Source organism: Danio aesculapii, chromosome 21 (assembly GCF_903798145.1).
Source record: "Danio aesculapii chromosome 21, fDanAes4.1, whole genome shotgun sequence".
NCBI lineage: Eukaryota > Metazoa > Chordata > Actinopteri > Cypriniformes > Danionidae > Danio > Danio aesculapii.
In genome coordinates this window covers 22,583,944-22,602,757 of record NC_079455.1, presented here as the reverse complement: position 1 = coordinate 22,602,757, position 18,814 = coordinate 22,583,944, and the positions used below count along the sequence as shown (strand labels likewise).

At 31.9% G+C, this 18,814-nt stretch overlaps 1 protein-coding gene across 1 annotated transcript in view; it reads right to left on the bottom strand.

The window, feature by feature from the left end:
• The window catches only part of usp28 (ubiquitin specific peptidase 28), a 41,387-nt gene extending 23,122 nt beyond the window's left edge, over window positions 1-18,265 (bottom strand). The window contains exons 1-14 of the mRNA XM_056445972.1: window positions 18,096-18,265; window positions 16,850-16,924; window positions 14,257-14,380; window positions 14,018-14,105; window positions 11,808-11,970; window positions 6,981-7,067; window positions 6,688-6,825; window positions 6,406-6,476; window positions 4,053-4,129; window positions 3,818-3,966; window positions 3,582-3,709; window positions 1,426-1,521; window positions 1,192-1,344; window positions 869-1,083 (exon numbers count right to left, since the gene is read on the bottom strand). Of these exons, the coding sequence (XP_056301947.1) occupies window positions 869-1,083; window positions 1,192-1,344; window positions 1,426-1,521; window positions 3,582-3,709; window positions 3,818-3,966; window positions 4,053-4,129; window positions 6,406-6,476; window positions 6,688-6,825; window positions 6,981-7,067; window positions 11,808-11,970; window positions 14,018-14,105; window positions 14,257-14,380; window positions 16,850-16,924; window positions 18,096-18,143 (1,612 nt within the window). The 5' untranslated portion in view covers window positions 18,144-18,265. The remainder of the gene's footprint in view (window positions 1-868; window positions 1,084-1,191; window positions 1,345-1,425; window positions 1,522-3,581; window positions 3,710-3,817; window positions 3,967-4,052; window positions 4,130-6,405; window positions 6,477-6,687; window positions 6,826-6,980; window positions 7,068-11,807; window positions 11,971-14,017; window positions 14,106-14,256; window positions 14,381-16,849; window positions 16,925-18,095) is intronic.
• Between the last annotated feature and the right edge of the window lie 549 nt (window positions 18,266-18,814).

The following is an 18,814-nucleotide window of genomic DNA, read 5'->3' as shown; positions in this document are numbered from 1 at the left end:
AAGTTTTTTTTTCTCATGACTTCATAATGTATAACTTTTAATATTTTTGAGCATATACAGTATACCAAGCCCAAAAGCCCAAAGTTTCTTCTTTCCAATGATACCTAATTTGTGTTTGTAGCTTACTGGGGTCAAGAACTGTTATTTAAAATTAGGAAGGTGCAAATCCCCAAAAGTGAGTGCTGGCTAACAGGTTAAAGGCTGGACAAGGTTAATTAGGTTGACTACAGCAAATTTTACAACTTTTAAGGCAACAAACTTCAGCATTTTTGAGTTTACTCAACTTAAATCAAGTCAAGTGAAGTAATTGGGTTGAAAGTTGAGTCAACTCAAACATGTCCTGAAGTCAGAGTCAACCTTCAACAGAGTTTTTTTTTAACAGTGGAGGCAAGTTAAGGTATTTAGACAAGTCATTACATGATTAAATAATAATAAACTAAATAAATAAACAGTGGTTTGTTTTGTAGACAATTTAAAAGATATTGCTTAAGAGGTCTAATAATGTTGACCATAAAATGTCTTTAAAAAGTAAAAAAAAATAAAAACTGCTTTTACTTTATTCTTTTTATTCTTTTAAAGTCCAAATAAATTAGACTTTTTTATGAAGAAATAAACATTTAAGGAAATACTGTGAAAAATTCTGTGCGCTGTTAATCATCGTTTGGGAAAGAAAAAAAAGAAAAAAGAAAAAGAATCAGGGCTAATAATTTTGACCACTTTTTGACCACAGAATAAGGCTGTAACATAAAAAATGTGGAAAAAGTGAAGAGCTATGAATATTTCTGGATGCACTGTATGCATTCATTTAAAAAAACCTTATGGAAGCGTATTGGTAAGAAAAGCATCCTTGACTCGGTGAGGGATCTACCACTTATAGTGTTCTCCACTTCAGCTCTCCAGCGCTGTAAGCAGCTCCTGATGAAGTGCAGCTCCTCCTCGCTCACGCTGTGTGGCGCCGGCTGCACTGGCACCTCCATAGGGGGTCTGCACTGAGTAAAAGGCTTGTGGATGGGCGTTCTCTGCGTCGCTGTCGGCGGGCAGCCCGAACCATCTGACGAGCCGGCATCATCTGCTTCTGTTTGACTACAACAAGAAATTAAACATTTAGAGGCGGACAAACACAGAGGAGAAAACAAACAATGGGCACAGTTTATCCGCTGACGAATTAGAGCTGAGGAAAGTGGGTCTTGCCTGCTGTCACCTGAGCTGGGATCTGTGTTTATAGGAGGGTTTGTAGGTACTGGTGAAGCTGGATTTGAGGGTTTTGTGGTGGCAAACTCTAGGACATACTGCAGCATGTCTGCCAAAGGGTATTTGGCTGGCCCTGAGCCGTAGTTTTTATATCTTTCAAAAAGAAAGGTATATTTTAAACCAGGGAAAGGAATATTTAAAGATTACTCATGATATTGACAGGAATAAACATACCCCTCAAGCTTCTGCTGTAGAAGTGTTAACTGGTCCTTGAGTCTCTTCACCTCTCCTCTCCTGCCGTGGGTCTGATTGACATTTTTGTGGAGGTATCTACACACAAAATGTAGAGAACTTCTATTTACCACTGAACTGAAGGCTCTTAAAGGAATAGTTCACCCAAAAATTACAATTTACTCACTAGTTACTTACCTAAACATGGTTCCAAACCTTTTTGATGTTCTCACTTCTGTTGAACACTAAAAATATATATATGAAAGAAAGTGGAAAACTCCATTGAATATAACCGTTGGCTTCCATAGTGGAAAAAACAAATATAATATATAATATAGGTTCCTTGCTTTCTTCAAAATATCTTATTTCTGTTCAACAGAAGAGAGACAATCTAACAGGTTTGGAACAAGTAAAGACTGAGTAAATCAAAGTGATAAACAGATTCAGTTGAAGTCAGAATTATTAGCTCCCCTGAATTATTATTATTATCCCCTGTTTATTTTTTCCCCCAATTTCTGTTTAACAAAGAGAAGATTTTTTTAACCCATTTCTAAACATAATAGTTTTAATAACTCATCTCTAATAACTAGTTTATTTTATCTTTGTCATGATGACAGTAAATAATATTTGACTAGATATTTTTCAAGACACTTCTTTACAGCTTAAAGTGACATTTAAAGGCTTAACTAGGTTAATTAGGTTAACTATGCAGGTTAGAGTAAATAGGAAAGTTATTGTATAACGATGGTTTGTTCTGTAGACTATCATAAATATATAGCTTATAGGGGCTAATAATTTTGACCTTAAAACGTTTTTTAAAAACTGCTTTTATGCAAGTTGAAAAAAAACATATAAGACTTTCTCCAGAAGAACATTATTAGACATGCTGTGAAAATGTTCTTGCTCTGTTAAACATCATTTGGGAAATATTTAAAAAAGAAAAAAATTAACTGGGGGGCTAATAATTCTGACTTCAACTGTTTATTTCCATTTCCATTTAGTCATTTAGCAGACGCTTTTGTCCTAAGAGACTTAAAACTGAGGAGGTTTACAGCGATTCAACAAGAAGTGGCAATGCACACAAGAAGTGCTAGTTATACAAAGTAACTTGTTTGTGCTTTGAGAATCTAGTGCTAGAGTACTACTGTTTTTTTTAGAGAGAGAGAGAGAAAGAGAGAGAGAAAGAGAGAGAGAGAGAGAGGGAGAGAGAGAGAGGGTAAACAGATAAACAAAAGGAGACAGCTAGATTTTCACATAGACTTACTATATAAAATAAATATCTAGATAATAAAACTACTCAGTCAATCAAGCTTTGGTATTATAATTGTACACTTTGAGTAAGTGACACTGCAAAACAAATAGATCAATTTATCAATCTACTGAGACAATAAAACAGAGAACAGAGAAAAACTAACTAACTAACTAACTAACTAACTAACTAACTAACTAACTAAATAAATAAATAAATAAATAAATAAATAAATAAATGAGTCTGCTATCTAAAGGTAAACAGGCAAATAAATAAATAAGCAAATAAATAAATAAGCAAATAAATGAATAAATAAAATATATAAGTCTGTAACTAAAGGTAAATGAAATAAAATAAATTAAATAAATAAATAAATGAGTCTGCTACTAAAGTTAAACAAGCAAATAAATGAATAAATAAATAAATAAATAAATAAGCAAATAAATAAATAAAATATATAAGTCTGCTACTAAAGGTAAATAAAATAAAATAAATAAATAAGTCTGTTACTAAAAGGTAAATAAGCAAATAAATTAATAAATCAAATAAATAAATTTAAAAAAGCAAATAAATAAAAGAAAAGAAACAATAAAAAAGAAAGTAAAGTAAAGTAAAGTAAAGTAAAGTAAAGTAAAGTAAAGTAAAGTAAAGTAAAGTAAAGTAAAGTAAAGTAAAATAAAATAAACATCCATCTAAAAACAGATCAACAGGTAGACTCAAAATAATAAATATGAAAATAAATAAATCGGTAGTAATGATGTTGGACAATGTTAAGAAGTGAATGAAAAGGATAAATACATCAGTACATAAATCCATATGTACATAAAAACATAAACAAACAAACAAATAAATAGGCTATAGTAATAAACACTGAACAAGTGATCCTGTCAACAAGATTTGCTTTTCTAACCTGTCCATGTAGATCACTTGGGGAAACTCCAGTTTTTTGTGTATTTTTTCGGGACGCCCCAAAGACTGATTGAACTCAAATCTGGACAGCTCAAAGGTCAAGACTGGCGGCAGCTTGGAAAACCACCTCTGTGAACAAAGACACAAACCTGAATACATAATAGCAGCATGTGCATACTTCACATTAATAAATAAACCCATGACGTCCATACAACTGTAGCACAAGGTAAAACTGACCTCTTGGCCGGAGGAGAGTGTCTGATCTGAATGAAGAGACTCAATCTCTCCCTCAACCATTGCACCCTCCAAACATTCATCTAAATTATTGAAGCCGTTCACTTGAAGAGGGTATTGTCCGAATTGCTCGATGTTAGACACAATCTTTCCTGCACACAATTGCATGCATGTAAATATCGATGATAATGAGGGTGATAAACACAGAATAATTACTGAAGAAATGTCATTCTCTTACCTTCATGTAGCCTCTCAGCCACAAATGTGCCATAAAACAGCTGGACCATGGGGTTGTTTTGTTTATCCTCTGGGTTACTGAAAATAACAGCTGCCATGTTTTATTTTCAGAGACCAAAAAGAAAAAAGAAAAAAAATTCCTGGCAAGTACATTAGCAACCAAATATACCATAGGGTAATTATTCATGATTCTTTAACAAATGCTGCACTCATTACCATTTATTAATTAACACTCTACAGCAAGATGTTGCCTCAGGGTAACAAACACATTTTCTTAATGTTGCAAGCAGATGATGCATGTTAGATGGCAATGAAATGATTTTAAACAAACCATTAAAAAGCTTTGTCCTAGTCCCACTGTTTTTTTAAATGCTTTTCAAAATCATTTTGTAGCATGATGCAATGCACTAAAATACAAATAAATATCAATTATGATTATTTATATATGTAATATATAATGTTAACATGACTTTGTATACACTAATGGAAGTATAATTAGGACGAACAATTTAGTGTGTTAATTTAATGAGCTGTGTTAACACAACTGTCCTGACAAATTTAATATGCAAATATATTAAATTATATTTGGGCAACATGCCAGATATTACAAATGCAGTTTTAATTCATTTTGAATAAAAACATCAAGATGTTTTTAAATATAAAATATAATATAATATAATATAATATAATATAATATAATATAATATAATATAATATAATATAATATAATATAATATAATATAATATAAATGAATATAATATAATATAATATAATATACTATACTATACTATAATATAATATAATATAATATAATATAATATACTATAATATAATATAATATAATATAATATAATATAATATAATATAAATGAATATAATATAATATAATATACTATACTATAATATAATATAATATAATATAATATAATATAATATAATATAATATAATATAATATAATATAATATAATATAAATGAATATAATATAATATAATATAATATAATATAATATAATATAATATAATATACTATAATATAATATAATATAATATAATATAATATAATATAATATAATATAATATAATATACTATAATATAATATAATATAATATAATATAATATAATATAATATATTATAATATAATATAATATAATATAATATAATATAATACAATATAATATAATATAAATGAATATAATATAATATAAATAATATAATATAAATTAATATAATATAATATAATATAATATAATATAATATAATATATTAATATAATATAATATAATATAATATAATATAATATAATATAAATTAATATAATATAATATAATATAATATAATATAAATGAATATAATATAATATAATATAATATAAAATAATATAATATAAATGAATATAATATAAATGAATATAATATAAATGAATATAATATAATATAATATAATATAATATAATATAATATAATATAATATAATATAATATAATATAATATAATATATATAAATGAATATAATATAATATAATATAATATAATATAATATAATATAATATAATATAATATAATATAATATAATATAATATAATATAATATAATATAAATTAATATAATATAATATAATATAATATAATATAATATAATATAATATAATATAATATAATATAATATAATATAATATAATATAATATAATATAATATAATATGTGACCCTGAACCACAATGCCAGTCATATTTGTGTTATTTTTTTTGTAGATTAAGATTAAGTTTATAACCTAAATTTCCAAATTAAGGTCTTAGCAATACACATTAGGAAATTCACAAAATATCCTCCTCAAACATGATCTTTTTTGTTTAAAATCCTAATCATTTTTTGGCATAAAAGAACAATCAATATTTTGGTAATATTTTAGTTTAGGTCACAATTCATGCAATTTACTACTGGCTTGTTACCTGGCTGTTAGCATCCCTAATCTTACCCAAAACCTAAACCCAACTTCTACTTTACTAAATAGTAATAAACAGCTAATTAGTAGTTTATTAAGCTATCAGTGTTGGTTTGTTAATACCATGAATTGTTATCTAAACTAAAGTGTTACCAATAATTTTGACCCATACAATATATGTATAAATATATACCCATTCAACATAATGTTTTCAGGTTCAAGAGTCACATATATTTATACATTTTTATATGATCTATTATTATACTTATTCCTTTTTTACTTAAACAATGAGGTCAATTTGTGTAGGGAAAATGCTTGTATAATCTCTGGGTTTAACAAATCTTTTCAAGCGTCAAGATGTAGTCAAGCTCACTGCAACAGACTATTATTATTTATGATTTATGAACTTACGTTCCATTAGCAGCCAGCTGGAAGGCGTCCTCCAGCCAGTCAAGCAACTTGTGTGTGAATTCACTGACATCCTAGAATAAGCAAGCTTAAAATAAACACTGTTTTCCAAGAATACAGCACGGCGCCTATCTAGAAGAAGCAGCTCTTATGTTCAGCTTTATAAACCGCTGCGAAAGGCAAACATTTGAAGATACCTTAAATTAGCACATCATTTGCAACTGTTTCATTTTAAATGTGGCCCCTGACAGAACAGCTGCGAATGAGATTATTCAAATGATGTACCTGTTGTGCCTCGCTGGTTCTGAACGCGTCCCTGAGAAGCTCCACTGCTGCAGACGGGTCGACAAACCTGCGGTTGGAGCCGACCATCAGAGCAAACAAACATCGCAACTCCTGCATGAAGGCAATGTTTCTTTTCTCCTGCAACACAAATATAATCAGCTCACAGTGGAGTAAATCACATATTCATAAATATTTCAATACTGACATCAAGACAGGCTTGTAGTGAATGTCTGATTTTTTTTTTTTTAACCGAACATGTAATAAATATACCAACAATATTCAGCATTACTCACTGAATGACTCTTGCATTTCTCCAGAACACGCTCAGACAGACAGTAGTTGAGAACCAGCCTACGAAAGACTGGCAGGTGGAACAGAGACTGCAAACAAGAGAATTTAGTTTCAGTTGCAGATTAAGCTCACAAAAGTATGCAATACTTACCATTCACGAATTTAAAAAGTAATAACTTATAATGAAATGCCAATCTAATTAATACATATTAAACTTCTTTAACAGTAAGCTTTTGAGTGGCTGATGAATCACATTTCTGGCTTTCATTTTCAAACTGTCAGCTATTTATTTTATTTTCAAGCTCTGTGGTGCACTATCTACTGCTGCTTTCAGTAGTATGGCAATAAATGTCACGTAAAACGGTATTTAAAGTCACATTGGCAGCATTTAACGGTGAGCGGTGAGTAAAACACATAATCAGTACCTGAGGTGATCTTTGTCACAGTAGTATATTCTGTTGTTCTGCTGTGACGTTGCAGAAATAGAAACCCTTTCTAAAATAGAAATGGAACTACAATGTCGGGGCGACACAGTGGCTCAGTGGTTAGCATTGTCGCCTCACAACAAGAACGTCGATGTTTCAATTCCCAGCTAAGTCAGTTAGCGTTTCTCTGTGGAGTTTGCATGTTCTCCTCGTGTTGGCGTGGCTCCGGTTTCCCCCACAGTCCAAACACATGTGCTATAGGTGAATAGGCCATAGCGTATGTGTGAATGAGTGTGTATGGATGTTTTCCAGTACTGGGTTGCAGCTGGAAGGACATCGGCTGTGTAAAACATATGCTGGAGAAGTCGGCGGCTCATCCTGCTGCGGCGACCCCTGATGAATAAAGGAACTAAGCCGAAGGAAAATTAAATGAAAAAAAAAAAAATTTATAATGAACTTTTTGAGCATATGCATGACCAATTTAGTACTGATAACAGCGATAGTTGGATGTGACCAATACACTTATGTGTATTTTATTATGGTGCTTAATAATTTTGTCATACTTTTTTGTCATAAAATCATACTTTTTTTCAAGATTCCTTGATAAATAGACAAGTACAGCATTTATTTCAACCCAGGCTCATTCTGAAAACCTCTATATACATTTCTGGAAAGCGGCAAGTACAAATTTTTTTTTCAAGTTTTTGTTTTCACGAATCTACCAGAGGCCGATGTGTATGCTTTTTGAGACCTCAAATTTCTCTTGCGAGTGCCATTCGCACCTGCTCTTCTCGCGTAAATCCACCAGAGGCCGCTGTTGACTGACTGTTTGACTGACTGAATGACTGACTGACCGATCGACTGACCCACCCTCCTCCTTCCCTAAACCCAACCAATAGTATTTTTAAAAGCACCAATTGACCCGCCCACACACTTCCCTAAACCCAACCGACACTTTTAAAAAGCAATCCAGAAAAAGAAAAGCCCTCGTCTGATTTTTACTATGTTTTCATATTTTACCACATTCTCACCCTGTTATTTACATATTTATTTTATTTTTTGGCTTCTGTTTTTGTCTTTCCCGCTTTCTGGAACCGTTCTTCGCTGGACTCGAACCCCATTGTCGTGGTCAACTCCTCTCTGTGTCTCAAGTCCACCGATGTACATGTCGAGCTACCGGACAAACTAAATACAAACTAAAAACTCTAGATACATAATTCAAGATCTCCAGAAGCGTATATAGGGCTACGTTTTCAGAATGAGCCTATATTGATTTATTTGCAATGGGACTTTTTTTAAAGCAATTGAAAAGTATTTATTTACTGTCACATCAATTGAATGCACCTTTGTAAAATAATAGCGTTTATTTATTTTTAAAAATTAACAATTTACAGTACAGCCTCTTTTATTGTATTGCATTTTATTTTATTTGTCTCCTTTCTTAAAATTATTGCTTTAACATTAATTAACAATGCACAATACATTTCATAGCTTTTATTAATCTTTGTATATTTCAATAACAGCACGATATCTGATATCATTAAATAAAACGTATAATTTTAAATGAATGTTTTAGTAAATGTTGTAGCAGTAAATGAAACGACGAGTAAATGACAATTGCTGTTCATTTTGTGTTTGCTGGAAGCTAAACATGTAATTGCGTGTTTTTGGACAAAAGAAGACAGTCCTGGTGCATCTCCGTGGATAAAGGGGAAGCCTTGCCTTGCCTTAGAAAAGATTACCTCTTTTTTGATATATATATATATATATATATATATATATATATATATATATATATATATATATATATATATATATATATATATTGGTCTATTTGGAAAGTATTTTGGAGTCTGGATGTTGACTCTTTTGGTGAATGGATGACACTGAAAGTAGATAAATTGAACCAGCGATGGCCAAAGTTGGCCAATGGTAACCTTTGATTTGGCCCACCATCCCATCTGAAAAGAAAGGGAGAATGATGGGGAGGTGGTTGGGGTGAATGCCTTTGACAGTGATCGTCATCTCGAAATTAATGTAACCTTTTGTTTCTTTGCTTCATTGCTAAGATACAAAAAAAGCCAACTGAAATTAAATGATTCAATTAAATACTGTAAGTGAATCAGACTTTTAAAATGTAAATGCTGTCACTTGACAGATGCACAAGACATCTGCGAGCAAATCAAAGTAAGCTCGACTAGTGTATTCAGCATTGAACTTTTGTTATAAATGGGATTGGTTATGTTTTACAATATTAAGTTCATTATAAAATGTAAAAAATGTTACTGCATTAGTAAATATAATTTAAAGTTATTTTTAAATTTTACAAAATAAATTTCAAAAGTACCCATGGCAAATTTAATATATACGGTTTGGTATATATTCGACCCACAGCCCTCAATCAAGTTTATTGGAAAAACTTTGGGCATCCCTGGATTGGACAAATATGTCATTGCTGTATTATTTAATATTATTATTATTATTTTCTTTTAAAATGTATTAAGTGTATTGCGTTTATATATGGGCGTGGTGGTGCAGTAGGTAAGCTAAACTGTCTGTAGTGTATGAGTGTGTGTGGTTGTTTCCCAGTGATGGGTTGCAGCTGGAAGAACATCTGCTGCATAAAACATATGCTGGATAAGTTGGTGGTTCATTCCACTGTGGCGACCCCAGCTTAATAAAGGGACAGAGCCGAAAAGAAAATGAATGAATGAATTTATATATTATTCTTGTATTTTTATGCTAAACTGAAAATTGAAACCTTTGTCAATTTGTATGACAAGGTTTAAAATAAAAATTGTTTAAAATTGTATAAATTGAGTGATGTTACTTTTGTTAAATGTATAAAAAAAAAGCTGCATATTTTGTGAACTATCCGGTGGATTATTTGTAGTAGGGATGCTTAGATTTGGGTTTTCAAATGGCAACACTACATTTCCCTATGCATTAACAACAAAAGATTGTTTGTTGCTTACAGTATCTATGACCCATAAACTCACTCTATGAGTTCAGGCCTCTATTTATCATCAAAACAACGCTCTATTTAATTAGCTCAGACATCTATCAATATCAGCGGAGGCTTCTATTTCAACACGGACATCTGAGAAGCCTCACTAAATTCAGCCTGGAATGGATATAATAAAATTACTGCTCAGACAAGCTTCTGCAGTCAGGAAATGAAAGAAAAAAAGAAAACAGACACTCAACCTGATCTTCTCTATTGTCCAGTCATTAGCAGCACCACTGATTCAATTTAAACAACACAGCCAAATTATATAGTAACAGGTTAGATAGCAGTGCTTTTGCTTTAGTATTTGTTAAAAATCTGTTAGAATTATTCTATGTAATGAAAGTACAGGACTCATGATTACATTTCATTAGTGTTCTAACCTGTTCTTTGTAAAATATATAAAAGAGTAAGTGATTACAATAAATTGAATACAAATAAATAATAAACAACTAATGATGTAAGGAATAGTGGTGAAGTACAAAGATTTCAAAATACGATAAATCCATTTTTGGGGGCTACACTATGGTTCTTATGTAATGTTTTCAGCTTCGTCTTCTCACTAAAGTCAAGCCCTTCCTGAGCAAGGCTGATCTTGAGAAAGCCATCCATGCTTTCGTTAGTTCATGTTTGGACTACTGTAATGCTCTTTATTTTGGAGTTAACCAGTCATGTCTTCATCGTTTTCAGCTTGTGCAAAATGCTGCTGTTCCTACTTATTTATGCGAAATTTTGCCCATTCACAAACCCGGCAGAGTTTTGCGATCTACTGGCTAACTTCTGCTTGAAGTCCCTCAGTCAAGATACAAGCAGTTGGGTGAGCGCTCTTTTGAAGTGGCAGGTCCTTAACTTTGTAATACCCTTCCTACTTAGCTTCGAACATCACTGACCTGCCATTTTTTTAAAGCCAAGCTTAAGATCCACTTGTTTAAATTAGCTTTTAATGCATAGCACTGACACTTCTTTATATTTTAAAGTTTGTTGTATTTTATTGATATTTCTTGTGTTGTTTGCATTGTCTGCTTTTAGTTGTGCTGTATAATCTGTTTTTACTTGTGTAAAGCACTTTGGTCAGCCTTGGTTGTTGTAAAGTGCTATATAAAGAAAGGTTGATTGATCCTTATATACAAACTTTCATATTTCACCAAATGATTCTTTGTCTGAATATGCCTGACAATATTATTTGGTGTATGCCACACTGAATGTTGTTTTTTTCTGTAAGTCATGGTAAAAATATATATGATAGATAAATACATACAAATAAACCGATAAAGCTGTTTTAAGCGTAATTGTTGTGTTATTAGAAACCCTTTTTTTGTCTTAGACCTGCTTACGTAAACGCACAAACAATACATTTTTGATAAAGAATAATGATTTGGCATTAAATCTTCACACACCTGAATGACAGCACTGAACCAGCAGGTGTTTCCTACATTTCGGATGCCCACCGGACAGTCCTCCTGCCGGATCCAGTCAGCAGGACTGCAGCTCTCTCCAGACCCCTCACACCTCTTCCTCTTTATACGGGCCGCGTTCTCCTCTGCGCTGACCTCCAGAGCCCTGAAGTCACAACAGAGAGCAAAGACATGGTTCCTAAAGTCAAATAAAAGCATTCAAGGAGTAGAAGCATCCACACTTGCTCCTGGTGGTCCAGTGTTCTGAAGTGTTTAGCTTGCATATCAATTTCTAATGAGTGTTAACTGGTTCAGGAGTGTTCAATTCAGAGTTGAAGCTGAACTCTTTAAGACATTAATGGCTCTCCAGGAAGAGGTTTAGATGATACTCGCTCATCACGTGATTAACAAAATATACTTTTTCCTCTATGCCAGAAAAAATAGGTTAGTATTTGAAACTCTGAATTATCGAAGAAAGACATTTTGAGGGTATGAAAAAAACTTCGGTTTAAGTTTTGTTGAGTTTAAACTTCTACTTGTTGTCAGTGAAAAGTTATCATAAATGATTTCAGATGCAATTGATTACACTGATTGATACAAATAATTAACATTAACTGCTGTAAAACAAAACGTGTTTATGACTGATCAATAAAAAGAATTTAACATCATGCATAGAAACATAAAAAAATTACATATAATCATCATTTAAAACAATTTTTGGTTATGTATATTTAATAAAGAACTGTACTTCATACAAACAAATAAAATTACATTTTATCAACATTTAAAACAATGTTTGGTAATGTATATTTACCAAAAAATCTGTACTTCATACAAACTTTTAAAAAATTACATTTAATCAACATTTAAAATTATTTTTGTTAATGTATATTTAATAAATAAACTGTCATTCATAAAAAAAAAACTAAAGAAAGCAGTTATTAATATTTGAAACATTCTTTCTTAATATTCATAAAAAATTATAATAATTTAGTTTTTGGACATAATTATGATTACAATGATTACAATTTTCCCCAATCACTGAAACTAAATTTGTTGGAGACGTCCAATAAATTTAATAGATACTGAAAAAGTCCACGGGGGAGGGGGGTGATTAACAGAATGGGGAAGTCCCAGAGTAAAGTGAGAAAATATGATACACCAGTGTTTGGAATATGGAAAAACTGTCTTTACGCTGTTTTCATCTGCTTTTATATTATTTGTTTTTATTTTATTCATATTTGTCTCTTTTATTCCTGTTTATGTAAAGCACTTTGAATTGCCACTGTGTATGAAATGTGCTATATAAATAAACTTGTCTTAAACTAAGTATCTAGTGTAAATTCAGTATTCGAAAGTATTTTTAACTCTTAATTTGCACAGTTGCTTTTGAACACACACACGCACACACACACAGACACACGCGCACACACACACACACACACACACACACACACACACACACGCACACACACACACACACACACAATACACAATATAATTTCTGTTCTGTCAGATGCTGCTAATTCTAACATGAATATTAGGTAAAACTTTAGATTATTTCACAATTCACGGTATTAACAAAGGATTAACTTACACTACTAGCTTAATAAACCACTAATTAGCTGTTTATTAATAGTTAGTAAGGTTAGACTTTGGAGTAAGGAGGTTTTGGGTAGGATTTGGGATGTAGAAAGATTAGAAGACACTTTATAACTACTAATGAACAGTTAATATCTTAATGCTACTAATAAGACAGTAGTTAATACCATGAACTGTGACCTAAACTAAAGTGTTACCGAACATTATACTAAGTTATAACTGTTTCTATCAGAATATATTTTAAAATGTAACATGCTCCTAAGATGCAAAGCTGAATTTCAGAACTCATTGCTACTGTATAGTCTTCAAGTTTCACATGATTCTTTTGAAATTATTGTAATATACTGATTAAGAGATCTAGAAACATTCTTTTTGTCAGTAATATCCGAGAAACACACTGTAAAAACAACAACAACAACAGCATTTACTTTAAATAGATTTTGTTTTGTATTCTCAGTACAGTATATGCACTTTGATTAATGCATCTATGCGAAGCTGGAAAAAGCTCATTCTCACTTTCACTTTTGAGGGTACTTAAAACTTTAAAGTACTTTGGCACTTAAAAATATATCTTGTGGCAAAAGCCTATAAGCAGAATTAGTTTACTGAACCTGTGGAGCTCTCTCTGCTCTGCTTCGGCCTGCTGTGACTCCTGGAGGCTCAGCTCGATGGCGGTCTGCAGATCATCTTTAGCAGGTCCTAAAAACAAGCCCAGATAAACAAGGACAGGAGAATTCCATGAGCATAAAATAAACCTTATATTATTATCTATGCCACTGCTATATAAATAACTATGGAAACTGTGGTGACATGAAAGTCATCTGGTATTAATAGTGTGCTTTCAGCCCACCGTTCTGTGCATTGGAGGTGTTCTTCTCATTATTGGCTGTGGTGGTTTGTTCAGGCATGTGCTTCTCTTCTGGGGGCTGAGTGGTCAGGAGCCCAACAGCATGGCTGATGTCACCTTGACCGGCCTGGATAAAAGAGGTTTCCGGCAATTAGTCCTTAGCTACTAGTGATATACAAATGAAGATTTAAGCTAATCTGAAATAGGGGTACAAATGTACACCGATTTTGATTCAGCACATGTGAACCAGAAATACTGTGTTTTTAAACCACTGCATATGCAACAATAATTGTTGTTTTGACACTGTTTGAAGTGATATGATGTAATGGATTGCTGTATATTACTTCTTTATTAATAGCAGCAAATAAATATGAATGGACATCTCATGTATTCATTCAATCAGTCGAGCTTGTAAACAATATAAAATTACATTTGTCTCAAATCCAAAGACTTTTGCTTTCCCTAGGCATAAACGCCACATATTTGGCATAGCTAGATGTTCTATTTTCTATTCCCTTTAAGCTACAGGAAGACCTTATGATTTTAGCAAAGTCATAAAATCAAGGTAATTAAAGTCACTTTGTAAATTATTATATTTCAACAACAACAAAAATTAGGTAACACTTTAAAATAATGGTCCTCTAGTTAATGTTAGTTAATATATTTACTACAATGAACTACTGTAAGTATGAACAGCCTTGCACAGCATTTATTAATCATAGTTCAGCATTTACTAATGCATTATTAAAATCCAAACTTTTGCTTGTTAACATTAGTTAAAGCACAGTGAGTTAACAAGAACTAACGATGACCAACATTATTTTCATTAACTAACATTAAGAAAGATGAATGAATACTGTAATAAATGTATTGTTCATTGTATGTTCATGTTAGCAAATGCATTACTATTTACTTATAACGGATCATTATTTTAAAGTGTAACCAATAATCGTAAACTAGATGTACAATAATTATGTAAAACGTAAATGCTCTCTAATGTGCAATTTACATGTGATCATGCATTTTTTAAATTGAGAGTTGATTTTTAAGTAAATAATAATTTATTGTAATATATTGTGGGGTCTGTTAATTAATAATTGTAAGCATTTTAATTCATTTAGTAATGTGCAAGTAATAGGGCTTCCTCTTTAGCAGCATTTGCAACAACGCCCCTTGCTGCTGGAATCAGCTTCCAGAAATGATCAGATGTGCTCCAACATTAGGTACATTCAAATCAAGACTGAAAACACATCTGTTTAGCTGTGCCTTTACTGAATGAGCACTGTGCTACGTCTGACAGATTGCACTATTATGTTTTTCTCTTCCTTTTCATTGTTTTATAACCTGTTTTAACACATTTAATCTGTTTTTAATCATTTTTATTATTCATTTTTATTTTTCTTTGTATCTTTTATTCCTGTTTATGTAAAGCACTTTGAATTGCCACTGTGTATGAAAAGTGCTATATAAATAAACTTGCCTTGCCTTGCCATTTGCTGAAACTATTATTACATTTATTTTACGGCAGAGTGAAATTAAATCTAGTTTAATTAAAAAAGGCAGTACCAAATGTAACAACGTTACTTCAAAACAAATGTATGTACCACTACACCCCCCAACCTTTGTGTACTCTTCAAATTGACTACCCTTTCATTATATTGATGGCTGTTTTTGCCCCATTTGACTTCCATTATAATGACATTTTTTGATTGCAAAACCTTGACACCAAATAATCATGCATTCTTGATTGTTGGTGTTTTTCACTGTTGGAAAGGGATCAAACTTTTCATTTTTAATGTTGATCATCAGTTGGCAGCATTGACCCTTTAGATAGGTATGTGCAAAAAAAAGTTACTGGTTTTTATATGGAGGTCTATGGAGTAAAACACAAATTATAGTGTCCATGTCCATGCACATGTTCTGAGAGCTGAGCTGCTTATATTTTATTTTCTCAAACATATCAAGGTAAGTGTGCAAAGGTCTCTCTTACACTCTCACACATGCCCACACACACATACTTCATATAACCATTATATTTTATCCAGAAACTAAGCTTGTTTTGCACTTCAACTGTAAAAAAATGTAAATTTACCTCTTCTCAACAGGGAAAACCAGCAACAATTAAGAAAGCATGATTATATGCTGTCATGAATTTGCAATCAAAAACTGTCGTTATAACGGAAGTCAATGGGACAAAGAGAGCCACAAACATAACAAAAAGGTAGTTAATTTGCCCAGAGTGCCTTATAAAATGTTTAAAATTTTTCCTAAAATATGTGTCAAAATACAATTTGTCACCAAACATCATTCCATTTGCTGAAACAGAGAAAGTTGTGGCCAAATTAACACTCAAAATCCCCCCAGAATGGATGAAAATATCCATCAACCTAGCACATAAGGGTTAATCTGAACACATGTACTCATTAGCACCACATTTAGGTTGCCCAACACACATCGCTGAATGTAAGAGAAACTCTCCCACATGGTATGCTTTACATATTTACAAACATTTGTCTGGCTTATTTTCTATTAATAGGCGTGTCAGTATCATTACATCTGCTGCTCGCATTATAAACACACAGATAAGTGAACATACGTTCAGGGCGCTCTGGAGAACCTGCGGATCCTGAATGCCAGTAATCTCTCTGAGCTGGTTAAGTAGCATTTGGCTCTGAAAAAGACAAGCAAATATGCTGTTTTTTAATTTCAAAGGATCAAAATCCAAACGCATCACCACAGGCATATTGAGAGTACTTCTGTTCATGATAACAAGACTCACTTGAGCAATTAACTACTCAATAACAGGAACCGTTCCAGAGAAAAAAAAGAGCAGGTGTGAACCGATGAGTTCAAAACAAGAATATGATATGAGACGCAATTTGCACATGGATTTATCACCCAGCTTAACTGCAATTCAGGTGCCAAACGAGCGTGGGATGGAGCGAGTCTGGACAACATTTACACCTCCTGCATAAAAATGTCCACATCAGATTAGATTTTTAAAGTACAGTACGTCTGAAAGTAGGTTTCAGCATGGCATGCACCATGTAAACATATAAAAATCTGTGTCCCAGATAATAGATGCAGGAGCCACAGAACTAAATAAAGAAACTCTGACAGCAGGTGGGAATGTCAGCATGGCTGTGGAGGAAGCCAGACACCCTAGACTGGGAGTAGGAGACATATATGGTGAGCTGGAGGCCCGTGAGCCGCACTCAGAGCTCTATTTTGGGCCTTTGACACAGATAGCGCCTGTGTTTATCATAAATGAGCTTGAATGACACACAAAGACAAGAAAAATGCCGTAATTCCTAGATTTCATCGAGAGGATGAAATTTAAAGCCTAGAATTAAAAGAATGAAATTAAGTACTTCAGAATTCCAATTAGAACAAAAGCTCTTCTGGAGTATCATAGCATGGAAATAAAACCATGAAACAAATGCATTAAATATATATATATATATATATATATATATATATATATATATATATATATATATATATATATATATATATATATATATATATATATATATATATATAAAAGCTGAATATTATGTTTAATTTTAGAAAATTCTGCTGTTGGATTTTATGTAAAGCATGTCAGAGCATATTGCTTTGCTGATGATTTTTAAATTAGACAATTTGAATTAGAGTCCAATTTGTCCAAATAAATAATTGTATAAAGTCCAACAGAATTTTAGATATTTAAAACGTTTACTTCTATGTTCAATTAAATAGTACAAAATATTCAGCAAAAAAAGACAGTAACAGTATCTGCTGTGTCACTGTGTGATGTCATGAACACAATTTGAACGCATTTTTTCCCCCAAAACACTCACCGAGTTTTCAGACGTTTCCCCATGTTCAAATTCTTGTTCAACTCTCATGGCAATATCTCTTATATATATAATTCTCCAGACTGTTTCGCCCTGAATCCAGAGTGTGACCTACTCCATATGCCCCACGGACACACACACACACCCACACAAGTGCACAAATGCCGCGAGGGACAAACGCTCAAGTGCGCGTGCTGGGAAACGTCGTGCGCGCGCTTAGTAAGCTGTCATTGAAGTGTGAAGGCTACTGTACGTCAACCGGCTAACCCATAGCGTACTGGTAATCATGACAGAGATAGCTTGTATTACACAAATTTAATAATTAAATAGTTAAATAAATGACAACACTGGTTACTTAAAAAAGGCTACATAAGGACTAATTAAATTGTAATTAAATACATAAATTAACTTGAAATTTTCTTGTTTTGTAATTTTGATTAATTTCATTGATTACAGTAAAGATATATATATATATATATATATATATATATATATATATATATATATATATATATATATATATATAATCATACTATATATATTCAGTCCCCTCTTTTAAACTTAAAACTTTCTATAGGATGCTAACATTCATTCATTCATTTTCCTTTGGCTTAGTCCCTTTATTCATCAGGGGTCGCCACAGCGGAATGAACCACCAATATCTAGCATGTGTTTTACACACACTGTAAATAAATCCATAATTTTACGCTTTATTTCTGGCT